At 39.9% G+C, this 18,333-nt stretch overlaps 1 protein-coding gene across 3 annotated transcripts in view; it reads right to left on the reverse strand.

The window, feature by feature from the left end:
- KIF21B (kinesin family member 21B) overlaps positions 1–18,333 on the reverse strand; it is a 456,179-nt gene that overhangs the window by 305,456 nt on the left and 132,390 nt on the right. For all 3 annotated transcript variants that reach the window (XM_073666619.1, XM_073666617.1, XM_073666618.1), the window contains exons 8-11: positions 16,340–16,535; positions 8,943–9,123; positions 6,325–6,388; positions 3,809–3,985 (exon numbers count right to left, since the gene is read on the reverse strand). In XM_073666619.1, coding sequence (XP_073522720.1) covers positions 3,809–3,985; positions 6,325–6,388; positions 8,943–9,123; positions 16,340–16,535 — 618 coding nt within the window. The remainder of the gene's footprint in view (positions 1–3,808; positions 3,986–6,324; positions 6,389–8,942; positions 9,124–16,339; positions 16,536–18,333) is intronic.

Below are 18,333 nucleotides of genomic sequence, written 5' to 3' on the forward strand. Positions count from 1 at the left end.
ATTTCATCATCTGTGCAATACTAAGGAAATTCTGAAAACATGTCATGTTGGGGGCTATGAGGGCTGGAGTTTGGAAAATATTGATATAGCACCTATGAATACCATATGGTACATCTACAGCAACAACAACATAGTGCAGCATAAAATATTTCCATTGCAACAATAAACAGATACCACAATGCAGAACAATATACTTCCCCAGTATTGCCAAACAAAAAACATATTGCAGCACAAAATACTTCCCCAGAAATGCCAAAAAACACTACAGTGCAACACAAAATACATTTCCAGTAAAGGCAAACTGCAGCACTACAGGGCAGGTCAACATACTGCCCCAGCAATGCCAAATACAACAGTACAACACCAAATTTCTGCCCAGAAGTGCCAAACAAATGCCACAATGAAGCGCAAAATACTGTTAGAACCCTCCTGTTAGTTTTTTCTATCTTGTGTTTTGCGGTCACGTGACCATTTGCCTATATATTCCAGCTCCGCCCTTTTGTCTGTGCTGGACTTCAGTGTTGTTTGACTGTTTTGCTAGCCTGGTGCTTCGGTGCCTTTCTCTGTCGGTTTGCTTGGTCCTCTGGGACCTCTAGTACTTTTTGTCAGTTTGTCTTTTTTGTTCTACAACAATTTCTGTTTAGGAGGTGTCCCATTTTTGTCCCAGTCCTTAGTTCTTTTAGGGACGCCTCCCTTAATTCTATAGGTCTTCATTCAGACTAGCCAAGGATGAAGGCGGGTCTGTTCACTAGGAACAGGCAGCCCGCTGCATCGTAGGGATTCAGCTTAGTCTTACTGTAGGGACAGCTTTCCCCTATCTTTCCTTAGTTCTTGTTGCAGATCATAACAAATACCCAGCCAAGAGCATCAAGTACCACAGCACAGCATAAACTACTTCTCTAGAAGGGCCCAATAAAATAGTGCAGCACAACCTACCTCACCAATAGAGCTGATACCATGATGCAGCACAAAGCAACTCCCCAGTTGCCCCATACAAATATCACCATGAAGGGCAAAGTACCTCCCCAGCAACGCCAAACAAAAAACACAGCTCAGCACAGCATGCCTCAACAGTGCAGCACAGCATGCCTCAACAGTACAGCACAGCATGCCTCAACAGTGCAGCACAGCATACCTCCACAGCGCAGCACAGCATGCCTCCACAGTGCAGCACAGCATACCTCCATAGTGCAGCACATCATACCTCCACAGTGCAGCACAGTATATCTCCACAGTGCAGCACAGCATGCCTCCACAGTGCAACAGAGCAACCTCCACAGCCCAGCACAGCATAACTCCACAGCGCAGCACAGCATACCTCCACAGCGCAGCACAGCATACCTCCACAGTGCAGTACAGCATAGCTCCACAGCGCAGCACAGCATACTTCCACAGCGCAGCACAGCATGCCTCCACAGTGCAGCCCAGCACAGCATAACTCCACAGCGCAGCACAGCATACCTCCACAGCGCAGCACAGCATACCTCCACAGTGCAGTACAGCATAGCTCCACAGCACAGCACAGCATACTTCCACAGCGCAGCACAGCATGCCTCCACAGTGCAGCCCAGCACAGCATAACTCCACAGCGCAGCACAGCATACCTCCACAGCGCAGCACAGCATACCTCCACAGTGCAGTACAGCATAGATCCTCAGCGCAGCACAGCATACTTCCACAGCGCAGAACAGCATACCTCCACAGTGCAGTACAGCATGCCTCCACAGCGCAGCACAGCATACCTCAACAGCGCAGCACAGCATACTTCCACAGTGCAGCACAGTATACCTCCACAGTGAAGCACAACATAACTCCACAGCGCAGCACAGCATACCTTCACAGTGCAGTACAGCATGCCTCTACAGCACAATACAGCATACCTCCACAGTGCAGCATAGCATACTTTCACGGCAGCAGTAGACAAATAACATAGTGCAACATTAATTATATCCCAAGCAATGCAAACAAATACCAAAGCAGCATTTTCTCCATTTGTCAGCCCCAGTGCTAGACTAGGATTAAAAAGCAATCCTAGCACACAAACCCAGCGAATTATATACAATTTTACCTATGTCACCATCCCCATGTGAAAGATCACCAAAAATAGTGGTGGACAATACATAGAGCATATGTTCAGGACAAGAAGGAAAAGAAAAAATGGAACCCAGAAACACCCAATTACACAAGAGAGAATAGTAACAGCACATGATGCTATGTAAGGAATCCCAGCTGCGTGCCTAATGGTGTGCTGCCATCCATTGTAACACCAAGCAGCTTCTCCAAAGGTAAACAGTAAGAGCGGCGGCTCTCCATAAATCAATGAGAGAAAGGTATTGTAGTCCAATATGCAACACCTTATCTTACATCACAACCGTTTTCAATCATATAGCACATATAAATACCATATGGTGACATCACATGGGCAGGACAATACCAATGATATCTCTGTCCATGTACTACGAAGTACAAAGAATAACAGTGCATACAGTAAAGACTATCATCAGAGCACAGACCAGTGTGACAGTGGTAGATAGTGAAGCTACAGACAGGCAGGGAAAAGTTTCCTAATAAAGCAGCAATGTGTCCCCAGGACCAGTGTGAACTCACTCCACAACACTAAAAATTGTATCTTTTCTGAGCTGCTCAGAACAGACATGTCACTTCTGTGCTGTGGAGCCACTAGGTTTGTCAGGAAACAGCGGCAACCTTTTAGTGATATTTATCGCCTATTAATGAAAGCACTTTCCTTGCTGTTTTTTTTAATGACCTATATTTAGAATTGAGTTTACTTTTTATTTTACTAGTAATATATTAAAATAAAAAGCAAGGGTAATTTTTTGTTATAGTTCCTCTTTAAACAGCAGTGATCGGAGAAAGCTCTGGCTGCTGCTGTTAAATGATGGGTGCCATAGCCTACATTCTCCTGGCTATGATGTGGGCCCAGCTGTAAAGCCCGCCCCATCCATGGCCACCCAACATGTGACGTACTTCTATGTGACATGTCTGGAAAGGATAAGGAATTGGGGTTCAATAATAAAAAAAAAATTCTTTATATTGCATAAACATAAAGCAATATTAGAAATGGCAATAATATGATTGCAAAAGTAAACATTTTCTTTGAATATGAGGCTTTGGTTGGATTTGGAACGAACACCGAAGGTTTATGTTCTTTAGCAGTTACTCTGAATTTCTTCATTCAATTTTAGAACTATTCTGAATAAATGAATGAATGAAGTGCACTCAGAGATGTTGTACAGAAATGACCACTTGTCAAAGATATCTACTGCTTGATAAAATCATTAGAATACTGCTATCAGTTTATAACAGCAGCTATCAACCCTAAGGACAAAAGCATCGAGCTTGACGAAATCCAACTACATGATCCTTCTCGTCCCCAATATCTGCTATTTGAGAAGAGTCAAGAGGCTCCATACACATTAAATGGTCGACCAGTGGATCTGAAATCAGCATGGTCCTCTGGTATGAATCTCATGTGTGTTGCCACAGACCTACACAAGAATGGACATATGACAAATGTTATACAGGACCTTTTGACTGTTCATGTGATGAATATTAGATTATTGTGCTTATTGCTTAGTTGTTTTGCTTCGTTTGGTAGACCATCATGGGTGAGCACCTCACCAGTCATGTAGATTAATGCATTCTACAGCTCCTTTTGTGTTCAATGTTTTAACATTAATCATTATTAGCCAAAAGTAATCAAGTTTTATTTTAATTTTACACATCTTTACAGTATGCTTTTTATTGTAAATGGTGAAATACAGCACAAGTCCGTGCTAGAATTTACCCTCCTTTCTTCATTATACTTTGTACTTCCTCCTTTGCTCTCCGAACGACATCATTAACCTGAGCCTCAAATGAAGGTGTGGGGGGTGCAGGTCCGGACAGTACGGGGCGTGAGCTAGCTCTTGACAGACTGCGGCGCAGAGATTCATTCATGGCTTCACTTTCAACCAAACGAGTCCTGGGTAGAGAAGAATATGATCAGGTATGGCGATGGTATGAAAATTACTAGATGTGTAATTATTATAGTACGATTTTTGTACAACCTGTTCACTTGAATGTAATAAAAACTAAAACCTGTAGACCATGGGACAGTGTGACATCAAAACTAAAGAAAACCTTATAAAACTTTGACATCATCACACAGCTTCCGCATTATAGTTTTTAAGAATTAGAAAGTGTGATTATAATATTGATAAGGGCTCGCTCACATGAGCATATAACTCGGACGAGTGCTCTCTGATAGTTTATCGGATTACACTCAGACCAATGTTATACTATGGGACACTGCAGATCTGTATTTTTTTCACACATAGAGTCTGTCTCTGTAAAAAATCACAGCATGCTGTGAGTGGCTCCATAATATAAGATCACACGCACACATTCAAGTCTATGGGTATGTGTAAAACATCGGACTGCATTCGGACAACATCCATGTGCAGTCTGATTCTCAAACAATGGAGAAGATGGAGAAATCAAGTTCACCATCTTCACTTCACCTGTGCTATGATGCTTTCATCGGAGAGAATTGGATTATACTATGTTGACACTCTGATCAAACTCGGATCAGAGTTCCATTGGAATGTCATTAGCATAATCGAGCAGATTTTCTCACATGAGAGAATCCACACTGGTGTCACCCCGGTCTAGGGAAAATAATCAATACAGCTACTATAATCTATAAATTACCCATGTGTTCTATTACTTGTTATATATTGGGGGGGTGGCCCCCTCCTGGGATCAGCATCCTTATCCACCCATATTTCCAACACAAGGTTTTAATTGCGAGCTATGGCTGGTTTCCTTTCACTCTCCATTCAGATGAGGCCTGATTTGGCACATGGAGAGGTAGGATGTTGGTGAGACGAACCATCCATATTTAGGGACACCTTAACGTGGTTGGATGGCTTTTGCACCCTATGATCAAAAACACTAACATTTTTAATGTTTATAGCAATAGTGAAGTTTATGTAGCCATTAATCGCAGTGTGCTGACGCAACGTGTATCATAGAATCGTAGAATGTTAGAGTTGGAGGGGACCTCCACGGTCATCGTATCCAACCCCTACTCAATGCAGGATTCACTAAACCATCTCAGACAGATATCTGTCCAGGCTCTCCTTGAAGATTTCCATTGAAGGAGAACTCACCACCTCTCGTGGCCGCCTGTTCCACTCATTGAGCACCCTCACTGTCAAAAAGTTTTTTCTAATACCTAATGTAGCAGCTGTATCAGTTGTAAGTTGTACTGGACAGCCCGCCTGATCTAATAATGGTGTAAATCAGCAAGGTGCTCATCATGGAGCCATGGAACTGGCACCTTTTCTCAGAGAATTTGGTTTTGATTTCCTTCTCAGTGAATTGCAAAATATAGCAGGGCATCAAGAAAAATGTAGATTCTTGGTTGTTTTTTCTGAAGACTGTTGAGCAATTTTTCAAAAATTTCCAATTGGGATGACAATATTGCATGTCTGATTTTAGTTTGTATGTGAGAAGAGCCCTGTCCAATTGAAATTATTGATCCCAATAATCAAGCCCACTATACACATTAGACTAATGCCTGCCAAACCTTTCGATATTGTCTGGTTCGGCCAACAATCTAATGTGTATGGGAGCCTCGCACAATTTTTTGTTGGGGGAACTATCCAATTAAGGACTGTCTCTTGGAAATAAGCCTCAAACTGACGTGTCTGATGATGGCTCACTCATAGACTAAATGAGCTCTCCTATGTATGGGAGAACCGTCTGAGATAGCTGTCGATCAAACGATCGACTGAACCAACAATCAGCTAACTGCCATCTAATGTGTATGGTCGGCTTTACTAATGATCATTGTTCTTGTGTACAAAAGTCATTTTCTTTTTCCTACCCTTGATCTCTTAGTTGATTCAAGAACATATGTTTTTTTTTTTTAGAAAAGCAAAAAGAAATCCTCTGTGTTATCATGGTCAAAACAATTATCGAATGTGTATTGTGAAAACTGATTACTGAATTGTGGTTTCCAACCAAAAATCACTAAAGAAATTACTTCAAGAGAGAGACTACAGCACTAATCTACTTTGTCAATATATAGCAGCAAAATAAAAGAAATGGGCACCAACCTAGTAGTTGTAGACTAGTAGACTTAAGGTGCTCAAGAGGGAAAGGTAGGATAATGACCATGTGGCACTACACTATAAGGGTGAAGGGTAATGTCATACAGACGCTTGGCGGAGTTCTCCACAATAATAACACATATGAGAGAAAAGATGACATACTTTACAAAGTGGATTGGACTTTTGCATTCTAATGTATAACTACCTCAGCTCTTCTATCTCATGAATGTAGTTCTGTATTAGAGTCTGGATTTCTTCATTATTGTCACCTAAAATTGAAAAAAAATGCAAAGTCGTAAATTTAACCACAGTATATTAATTTGTTTCTAACAAAATAAAAAAAGACTAAACACAGTGGATAAATAGTATTTTACAAAGGAAGACATTTACAATCACCCCCTCTGCTCCAGCGGTCCTGCCACTGATGTTGCTATGTATTAGACTTGCTATTGATGTAAAAGTCATTTGCTAAACATCTGTTGCACATTTTCAAGTTCAAATTTTCACTTCTACATAGTTTCACTTTCGCTTAGACTTTATTCACACGACCGTATATTGGGTCCGAATGAAAAAAACTGAGAGCACTCAAACCAATATTATTCAATAATTAAAGAGATTTTCCAGTACTTTTTCATTGATGACCTATCAATGAAAGTCATCAATGGGATAAGTCATCAATGTCTGATTGGTAGGGGTCCAACACATGGCATCCTCGCCGATCACCTGTTATTAGTGTCGTCGGCCACCAGCCGGAACCGCTCGATTTCAGAGCTACTCCGTCTTCTGGTAGGGGCTGATTGATTCAAATCAATAGGGGGTGGATGTGTAGTACCCTGTTGAGGCCACTACCAGAAGACGGAGCAGCTCCACAATCGGGCAGTTCCAGCCAGAGGAGGTACCGGGTGTCAGACCCCAATCAATCAGACATAGATTACCTATCCCAGGGATGGGTCATCAATGAAAAAGTAGTGGACAACCTCTTTAATTCAGATGACCAATTTTTTTTCACAGAACAAACTTCTGCAGGAATAAATCACAGCATGCACTAGTGTCTTCAGTATTTTGGATGAAACTCATCTATTCAAGTCTATGGAGTGCGCAAAGCAATTGGATACCATATGGATCAACTGTATAGTATCCCATTTTTACAGATACTTTGCATTTCTTTAATAGAGGAAACTGGTTTTGATCTTGTAAATTTTAAAAACTGCTGATGTATAAAAACGGATGTCATAAAAAATGCATATTGGTGACAATGAGAATATATTTTTCCTGGGAGAAAATTGGACAATTTTCTATATACTTGTGTGAACTTAACTTAGGGTTGCAGTCACACTGCAAAATCATTATGAACGAAAGCTCCTACCCTGATAATCGTTCAGTCTAAACAGACCCAACAAACAATCAAAGCACTCATTCATCAGGTCAAATGATCTATAGGGTTGCATAAAAAAATCATCGTTCTCGGCAGCGTATCAGCTTGTGAAAATAGGGCAATAGGTTGCCAAGAACAATAACAGCCCATGCACTCCAAACCATCTATTAGGGATCACTGTGTACATGCACCCTGCCGTACATGGATGTCACAGTCAGGATGCACATGTATGGAGCGGGCTCAGGAGCTGTGCCCACTCTATACAGGGAATATGCCAGCTGTAATACATAGCCGGCATCTGCCTATAACAGAAGTGCTCTGCGCTTGCTGCAATTGCTGCTGTTTAACTATTTAAATGCTGCTATCAATCTCTGACAGTGGAATTGCCATTTTGGTACTTCTCTGAAGCTCAGCAATAAACTGAGCTTCAAAAGAAGCTGCGATTTATACTATGTACTGCAATATGGTATTGGTATTGCAGTATATAGTATAAGCGATTAAAGGCTAAAGTCTCCTAGAGAGGGAAAGGAATGGAAAGCAAAGGAAAGAAAGAAAGAAAGATAACATTACTGGTATCACCACATGCATTAGGCTGTGTGCCCACGATTAATTTTTGGTGCATTTTTGACATAGCGCATTTTCACTGGGTTGAAAACGCAGCATTCCAGCATAGTGGATAGGATTTATAGAAATCTCTTGCACATTGAGCTTCTTTTTTACCTGCGGTGCACATTTCAAATCCACAACATGTCAATTTCTGTCACGAGTACGCTGAGTTTTATGTTCACATTTTTCCTGCAGACTTGCATTAGAGGCGGAAAATCCGCATATACATTTTTAGTGCGTTCCCATGGAGGAGATAAACGCAATAAAATTGCATGTAACAAAACACACTCAAAAACACAAGTAACCTAATTTACTTAATGGGTGCAGAAAATCAAATCATCAAACACTCACCAAAAGCTCATCGTGGGAACGTAGCCTTAAAGTTTGGTCTACCAAAATATTAAATTGTTTAAAATAAATGCTGAACGCAATAAATAAATAAATGAATAAATAAAACCGCCAACTTTGCATTTTTTTTAGTCACCCCTGTTAGCCTAAAAATGCAATAAAAAGTGATTGATATATTGGATGTTTCCCCAATAAAAACATTAGCTCAGCAAAAAAACACGCTCTCACAGCCCCATTAATGGAAATTAACAAAAAATACTGCTCAAAACATGGAGGCATCTACAATTTTTTTTTTTTTTTTTTTTTTACAAATTTCAGATTTTTTTTTCCCTAGTAAAATTTAACAAAAGCCATAAAGTCTGGCATAGTCATAATACTGACCTTAGGAGTCATGCTTCCAGGTCATTTTTACTCTACAATGAATGTTGCAGAGACAAAACTCAAATCAGAGAACGAGTAATAAAATGTTTATTAATCATGTAGCAATTACTTACCAGCCCTTTGTAATAGGCGGGCAGCCTCTTGTCCAGCCATGCGAGTGACGCGAGCATTTATGGCTCTAATGGCTTCTTGTAAAGCGGTAACACGGAGACGCAATGATGCATTCTCACTACGCAGCATGGACAACTCTTCACACATGTCACTCAGAGCATCGGAACCGGGCACACGGTGACCCTGGTGACAAAGTAGTAGGAATTATTACGTTTTCCTATTAACTGTCTTTATCTGCAAACTTGTTAAAAATTATCTTCCACCAATATAATTGCTACTTAGTAATCTGGGAAATCTATGAGTCACAATGGCATCCACTACCTGCAACTTTAAAAGAAACCTGCCTCTTGAGAAAGCCCATAATATCGGGGCGAAACGCGAGTCGAGGCTCCTTTCTGGTCACTTGGTGCCTTGAGTTTACCCTGCTCCTGGTCTGCCTGTCACCTTTTTTCTGCTGGCCCTCCCTTATTTGTGACTGGTAAGCGGCATTTGAATGAATTTTTTTTTACATTCTATGCATACCTGCACACTTGTGCGGATACTCTCTACTTATGGTATATCTTATATGCTCGCTGCTTACCACTCCCCTTCTTTTGGGGGGGTTTTTGCTACACATACTCTCTATATATGCTACCATGTACTGTATTTTGTAATTTGTTATTTACTCTGTGTCGCCACTGTTGTGGCTTTTTTACTATTGTGTATCTAATAAAGCTATACTGGTTTTATGCCTATATAAACTCTGTTTCTCCTGCTATATTCATATTTAAAAGAAACCTGCCACATTGCATTATACATGCAGATCAATCTGTGATCAGCACATTATAGACAATGTATAGAGAAAGGGAAGCTGAGCAGAATAACATAGGCTTGTTTGCAAAGTTTCAGTAAAACTTGCATTTTGTTCATTGAAATCCCAGGTGTATGATTATTAGTCCAGTGGGAGGTCCTACTCAGTGACTGACAGCTATCTCTACATGCACAGTTATACAGGGAAGACAGGCAATCAGTGTATAGGACCACCCACTGGACTTAGATGCAATAAAGCAACAGAGATTTCAATTAATAAAATGCAACATTTTCTAAAACCTTTTCCACAAAAACGTATATAAACCTGATCAACTCCTACTGTTCTATCACATCCTTTCTGCTGTTCAGATACCATTTTTAATATAACAGGTTCCCTTTAAAACATTGAGGCAATGATTGTACAATACTTTACTGACACTTTTGGTTGAGATGCTTCCTCATCTTTCTGTGACTATGAATCTCATTGCTAATATGTACACAGCAAAATTTCATATTTTACAATGACACATTTTGAGGGTACGCGCCAATGAAGATGCCAAAATGGCATTGCCTTATAATTTCAAAAGATTTCCATATAAGCTACTCTGTATTCTGGCAATCCATAGCATCAGTCATATTCAGAAAACATTCTGACATTTGTAAAAAAAAATATTTTGGTTGACGCCACTTACGGAGACCCAGAATATTTTTTTATTTTTAGATAGATGCAGCTGTATGAGGGATTTTTATGTGTATGACAAGCTGTAGCTTTCATGTATATCATTTTGGGGTACATATAATGTTTTGATTCCTCTCTTTCTAAGGGAAGGTGCGGTGACCAAAAAAAATGTAATTCTGATGGTTAGATTTTTATTTTTTTTTACTTTACAGCATTTACCGTATGGGATAAATAATTTTGCAGATGAGCTGAAACCAAAAAAGTTTTTTTTTTTCTATTTTATTACTTTTAATTTCTTTATTTTAAACTGGGGAAAATTTTCTTCAAAAACTGTGTTCAAGTGTGCCTAGAAGAATTGATGCTTTCATAGAGGGTAAAGGGTAGTTACAACAAATATTGAATTTATTTAGGTTTCACTTTTGTTCATTTATTTTGCACTTTGTTAATTCATGAAAATAAACTAATTAATTAACACTTCTATTTTTAAAGCATTCTTACTTTGCAGCTTTCTTTCCACACCTGCCTAAATCCCATGCATGTGCAGATATACAGAGCAGACTCAAGAGCTGAGCAAGTGCCGGCTGTTTTTATACACCCGGCATCTGCAAGTAACAACAGATTACATGTAAATTTTGCTGTCAATCTCTTGTTCGATTGCTCATTATTTCCTTTTCCCCACAACATGATTACAAGGTGCCATGACAGCCTGGGACCTACCGAAGTCCCCATGTGTGAAGACCTGGGGTGTTCTGTGGGTGTAACGCTACTCAGACAACACATGGTGAGGGCAAAACAGCGTGGCAATACTTTATTGAACCAGGCCGGAATCATGTAGAATCCAAATCTGTGTATCTTTAGGTAAAATCCAAGCTTCCCAGCTGATGTTCTCAGAGAGTCTGATCCTTGACTCTCCCTGTAAAGTCTCTTTCCAATTTCTGTTCCAAGTCTGACTCCTACAGAAGCATATCTTCTATTTAAGTACACATCCACAGGTCAAGGGGTTAGGGAGAGAAGCCTCATGTCTCATTGTTTGAGATAATCAATTTACATAGTTGGTATACATTGGGCTCTTCAAATCAACATTCATCTGGCTATTAGTATAATACGTAATTATCATATCAGCAAACAACATTATTTCCAAACCCAAGAGGAGATAACAATCAGGGTTATACAAATACTGGTCTGTTCTTATTGACTATACACAAATGCAGGTCTCCAGTTGATTAGGAAAGTCTAAAGCCCCCGTCTCACATAGCGAGATCGCTAGCGAGATCACTGCTGTGTCACAGTTTTGGTGACGCAACAGCGACCTCACCAGCGATGTCGCTATGTGTGACACTTTGCAGCGATCAGGCCCCTGCTGTGAGGTCGCTGATCGCTGCAAAGTGTCCTGGACCATTTTTTGGTCGTTGCCCTCCCGCTGGTCAGCACACATCGCTGTGTGTGACCAGCGGGAGCAGCGATCAGGCTGGTAACCATGATAAACATCGGGTTACTAGGGGCACACGCGCACTTAGTAACCCGCTGTTTATCATGGTTAGGAGCCTGCTAAAGTGAGCGGTAACCTCCCGCTCACTGTAGCAGAGTGGTAACCATGATAAACAACGGGTTACTAGGTTCGCGTGTGCCCCTAGTAACCCGATGTTTATCATGGTTACCAGCCTGCTCCTGCTTCAGCAGGCTGGTAACCAGGAGCAGGACATCGTGGAAAGATTCTTTCCACGATGTCGCTGCTCCCCTGATCGTTGGTGAGCCTGCCTGTTTGACAGCTCACCAGCGACCACATAGCGACGCAGCAACGATCCCTGACAGGTCGGGATCGTTGTAGCGTCGCTAAGTGTGACGGGGCCTTAACTGATCTGTAGGAGCCAGAACTAATAATGGTTTGTAGGGGATCAAATACTTATTTCTCACTGCAAAATGCAAAAAAATGTATCTAATTTATACAATGTGATTTTCTTGATTTTTTTTTGGATATTCTATCTCTCAATGTTAAAATTAACCTACCCTTAAAATTATACATTGTTCATGTCTTTATCAGTGGGCAAACTTACAAAAACAGCAAGGGATCAAATAATTATTTCCTTCACTGTATATGTTGTAGTAAAAATGATCAATGGCAATCGTAGGTTCAAGTCCTCTAAGAAGACTAAAAAAAGTAACAAAACTGTTCTCAAAAAATTAAAAAAATTAGTCATACCTCTTTTTCCTAATAAAATCTCTTTAAAAATTGGTATTGTCTGATGTATCAAAATCTAAAACTATTGACTCAAAGGATACACGCCATAAAGCAAAAGAAAATGAATTGCTAAAATTGTCGTTATTTGGATACCACAGCTCTTCCCAGTCACTATTCTTTGATGGAGCTGTGCTGTGCAGATCATAGTTGAGCAGTTACGGCCGCCGCTGACACCAGTAGCAGCTGATCGGCAGGGATTGCTGGGTGTCACATCCCCACCGATCAGACATTCATGACCTAAAGATAGGCCATCATTGTTAAACTCCCGAAAAATTCTTTTAAAACTTATTTATTTGGGGAAAGCAACAGCTTTGAGGTGATCCAAACCTTGTATGCAAATATCAGCTGTCAGTAGAGAAATTGCCATCTGAGAAAAAAAAGAACCTCATCCACAACTACCACAAAAGACTTCAAGCTGTCATTGATGTTAGATGGGGCAATACATGGTATTAAGAACTTGGGTATGTGAACTTTTGATCCAGATCATTTGGATGTTTTTGGTTGTCATTAAGATTTAGAAAGAGAAAGCACAGTAGTTTGACAATAAATTGCTTCACCCAAACAATACCCATGAGTGGAGAAAAAGTTTTTTTGTTATCATTCATATTCTCTGAAACAAGGCCAAGAAAGGAAAAATTCTACTGGGGTATGTAAACTTTTGAGCACAACTGTAGCTTTCCCCTTTGTAGGTCCTTCCCCTTAGTTGTCTCTGAGCTGGTGGGTGGAGACTAGCTGCTATGATGTCTCCTGTATACAGCATACACAAAGAAAAGGATTTATGCTTTTTCATTCTGCAGGACATGTTTAGAAGCAACAGCATGGATGATATTACATGGCAGAACTGAGCAGTACTGCTGTGAATCCTCCTCTGGGGTAAGTTAAAATCACTTACTCCTCCTACCCCATCCCATCTCAGTACACATATGGAAAAAATATATATCTTTGTACCGTGTTAGCTAGTAGATAGAAAAATATTTAGATTTGAGAGTCCTCAGGGGTTGATACCTTTTAGTGGCTAACTGAAATGATGGTAACAAATTGCAGGCTTTCAAGACTACTCAGGTCTCTTCATCAGGCATAGTATAACACAAAATCTGAAAAGTCACATATTTACACAACAAGACACAGAAATAATGCATTAGATGAGACAAGTGACGTGAATCAGAACTATCATTATGGGAGAGGGATAAACAGTTGTGGAAGTAAATATTGAAACAGTTCATAGATAAGGAGAAAGTTTTATTGTCTTGTGATTGAGGTCTTGTCCATGATTGTGATGCCCCCACAAGGTCTGAGGAGTACATTCCTTAGTTGAAATAGAAAGACATAAATCCATGATACACATTCATTCCTGCACTGAGTGTGTCAAAGTTTGTCATTAGTTTGTATTCCCAGACTCCCCTGTCTCTCTGAGATTTGAAGTTACCGTTTAATACCAGTAATTTCATGTCCATGATGCTGTGGTCAGGGATACAAATATGTCTGGCCACAGGTGCATCTATTCTTTTTTCTTTTATTGTGTGGCAATGATAATTCTTCCTTCTTCTAAGTTTTTGTCCTGTCTCCCCTAGATACAGACCCCCAGTTGGACATTTGGTACATATAATTAAGTACACCACATTAGATGTGATGTAGCTGAAAGGTCCTGGGATCTTGTAGTCCTGATGTGAGTTGGGGATCTTTATCTTGTCCGTGGTCAATATAAATGGACAGGTTTTACACATTTTCTGGCTGCAGGGATATGTTTCTGTAGCTTTTGGAGAGGATAGGGAGCTTCTGACAATGATGCGTCTTAGATTTGGGGCTGCCTAAAACACAGATCTGGGGGGTCTGGAAATATGGATTGTAATCAGGCATCTTTCTGTAGTAAAGGTTGTAGTTTCCGTGCAGCTCCCCTTAGCACCTCCAGATTTGGATTGTAGGTGACTACTAGAGGCACCCGGTTGCTTTCTTTTTTAGTTTTGTAATTTAAGAGGTGATTACTTGATATTATATTCTGGTGGCTCTTGTAATCTGGTTCTCAATTGTTCCTGGATGGTAGCCCTGATTCAAAAAGGTCTTTCTGAGGCCACCAAGGTGTTTGTCTCTATCCATAGGGTTGGAACATATCCGATTGTATCTGATGGCTTGGCTGTACACAACAGAGTTTTTTTTATGTGTTTTGGATGAAAACTGTCCCATTTAAGGTATGTTGGACGATCGATGGGCTCCTGGTACAGGGATGCCTCTATTTCATTGTTTTGTAGCTTAATGATGTTGTTCACAAAGTTAATTTCAGTACAGGAGTAGTCGAGTGTTAGGTTGATGGTAGGATGAAATTGATTAAAGTGTTGATGGAACGTATTTAGCTGTTGCTCAGACTCCGTCCAGATGATTAAAATATCATCAATGTAATGGTAGTGGGCCAGAGGCTTGATGGGACATGAGGACAAAAAGTCCTTTTCAAGTCAAGCTTGGCCATGAAAATATTTGCGTACTGTCGAGCCATTTTACTTTCCATCACTGTACCAGTCTCCTGTAGATATATGTTGTTATCAAATTCAAAGTAATTGTGGGTGAGGATTAATTTTGTAAGTTTCACCACAGAATCAGCATCAATTCCAGTATTTTCCATGAAGACTTTGCAGGAATTTAATCCATCTTGGTGAGCGACATTAGAGTACAAAGATTCCACATCCATGGTGGCCACAATGGTTCCTTCTGGCAGAGGGCCTATTGCTGCTAGTTTATTCAGTAGGTCAGTTGTGTCCTGAATGTAGCTGGGTGTATCCTTTAGGGTTTACGAATACCCTCTACCCATCCAGAAACTTGCTCAGTAAGGGTGCCCACACATGAAATAATTGGTCTGCCTGGATTTCCAGATTTGTGGATTTTGGGAAGCATATAGAATGTCCCTATTCTTGGACTCTCGGGTATTAGGTCTTCGGCTCTTATGGATTCATCAGGTAGACAAGATATCAATTTGTTTAGTTCCTTGTAGTAGTCCTGTGTAGGATCAGACTCCAGTTTTTTGTAGTAACGCATGTCCATCAGTTGTCTGTTTGCTTCCTTCATGTAGTCTGATGTGTTCATCATGACTATTGCACCCCCCTTGTCAACGGGTTCCATGAAACACTGGAGCAGTCGGCAGATCACAAACTGTGGGAGACCGATGGGAACAGTGAGGATAACAGATGAAGATGCCAGAATGTGAGTATAAGACAGGGGGCAGGTGACTAAATTATATGCACACCAATTTCTTGGCCAAAATCCATATCATCATTAACTAATTAGACTACTATAAATGTGTTGAAAATTATGAAGTTTTGGGCCACAGTACTGGAATTTGGCAACATTGGAGTGTTGATATTTTATATAACATTCCCACTTCCTGCATTGCTATAACCCGGTGACACTTTTAGGCCATTCTTAAGTTTTTGCATTAAAAAAATATCCAGGGACGACCTGATATTTTAGTGAGTGGGCAGTCCATCTTATTTTGATCAAGACAGATTTGATCTGTTTTTTTTAGTGTGAATAAGAAGTTCAAGACATAGTAGGGAAGGAGTGTAGAAAGATAAATGACTAATAGGTAGGCTAAGAAGCAAATTTCTCTGATAAGATATATTAAGAGTTTCTTATATTAGCTTGTACTATTGACTAATGCAAAGTTTGCTGGAACAACAGCAACCATATAAACATGCACAACTTACAGTTTTGTACTCTTGTAGCTCAAGTCTTAGCCGTGCTAGCTCCGACCTCAATGCCTGCACCTGCTGTACATTCTGTTCTTGATTTGCTGTTACGCGGTTCTTTATGTTACGAGCTCGGTTTGCATATTTTAATGTATTCAGCGTTTCCATGAAATCACGATCCGATGGAGAAACACAAGCTATCATCATGGTTTGACTGAATTTGTAAGGAAAAAAAGATCAGTTAACAAGACTGGTCAATGAAGGGAAAAAAAAGTTTTAAATCGAGGGGACTATAAAATGTTATATATTAATTGTTTTTAATGAAATGGTGTTGCTGCTTAACCCCTTGGTGCCAATTATGCCCTTAATAACCAAGCCAATTTTTACAATTCTGACCACTGTCACTTTATGAGGTAATTACTCTGGAACGCTTCAACGGATCCCCCTGATTCTGAGATTGTGTTTTCGTGACATATTGTACTTCATGATTGTGGTAAAATTTCTTCGATATCACTTGCGTTTATTTGCGGGGAAAAAAATGGAAATTTGCCAAATTTTTGAAAATGTTGCAATTTTCACACTTTGAATTCTTATGCCCTTAAATCAGAGAGATATGTCACACAAAATAGCTAATAAATAACATTTCCCACATGTGTACTTTACATCAGCACAATTTTTGCAACATCATTTTTTTTGTTTTTGTTAGGAAGTTATAAGGGTTAAAAGTTGACCAACGATTTCTCATTTTTCCAACAAAATTTACAAAACCATTTTTTTAGAGACCACATCACATTTGAAGTGACTTTGAGGGATCTATATGTCCGAAAATATGCAAAAGTGACACCATTCTAAAAACTGCACCCCTCAAGGTGCTCAAAACCACATTCAAGAAGTTTATTAACCGGTCACGTGCTTTACTGGAACTGAAGTGATGTGGAAGGAAAATAAGAACATTTAACTTTTTTGACAAAAATTTTAATTCATACCCCAATTTTTTTTATTTTCACAAGGGTAACAAAAGAAAATGGACCACACAATTTGTTGTGCAATCTCTCCTGAGTATGCCGATACCCCATATTTGGGGGAAAACCACTGTTTGGATGCAAGACAGGGCTTGGAAGAGAAGAAGCACCGTTTGATGTTTTCAACGCAAAATTGGTTGGAATCTAGAGCGGATGCCATGTGGCGTTGGGAGAGCCCCTGATGTGCCTAAACAGTGGAAACCCCCCCACAAGCGCGGAAAATACACAAATTTTCTCCTTTACTCTTAATACTCTTTTACTCTTACACAACTTCACCAGATTAGGACAAACTTTATTAATTTGTATAATTTATACTGGGTAAGATCCCGTTACGCTTTTCTGCTCCCCAGCTTGTGTATAATATTGATTGCTTATTATTACATTTTATTAGGTAGTGACAAAGACAGAAACGCAATTCTGAAGTTTTGATTTTTTTCTCTTTACGGAAATTATTTATCGGCTTAATTACTGTTATATTTTTTTAAACATTGGACTTTTACAAATGTGGTGATACCAAACATGTTTTCTTTCTTTTTAATGGAGGAAGGGTGATCTGAATTTTTTACTCTTTTTTAATTTTTTGAAGATTTTTTTATCTTTTTTTATTTTTAAAAGTCCTGCGATTGTTTGGTCGCTTGCACTATATACTTAAATTTTACTGTATTATATAGTGAAACTCTCGGTCTCCTATGGTGCTCAGTTTCAGAGGAGGTGACCGAGATGACAGCGATTGGGATCTTCAACTTGTCAGCAGACCTCAGCTGCAATAGTACCATTGGTCCCCAAGATTGCGTTAAGCCAGTGAGAGCTGGTGCACACAAGCATCGGCACTCTTCCATATAAATGCAGCTGTCAGAGATTGACAGCGGCATTTAAATGGTTAACAGCAGCGAACAGAAGAAGTCTAGAGCTCGTGGCTCTTAGAGACTGATGCTGCCTATAAAATATATCTGGCAAAAGCCAGGTATCAAGAGAGCCCAGCTCCAGAGC

This window comes from Phyllobates terribilis, unplaced genomic scaffold (assembly GCF_046119375.1).
Source record: "Phyllobates terribilis strain yellow unplaced genomic scaffold, ASM4611937v1 Scaffold_2__4_contigs__length_985480577, whole genome shotgun sequence".
Classification (NCBI taxonomy): Eukaryota; Metazoa; Chordata; class Amphibia; order Anura; family Dendrobatidae; genus Phyllobates; species Phyllobates terribilis.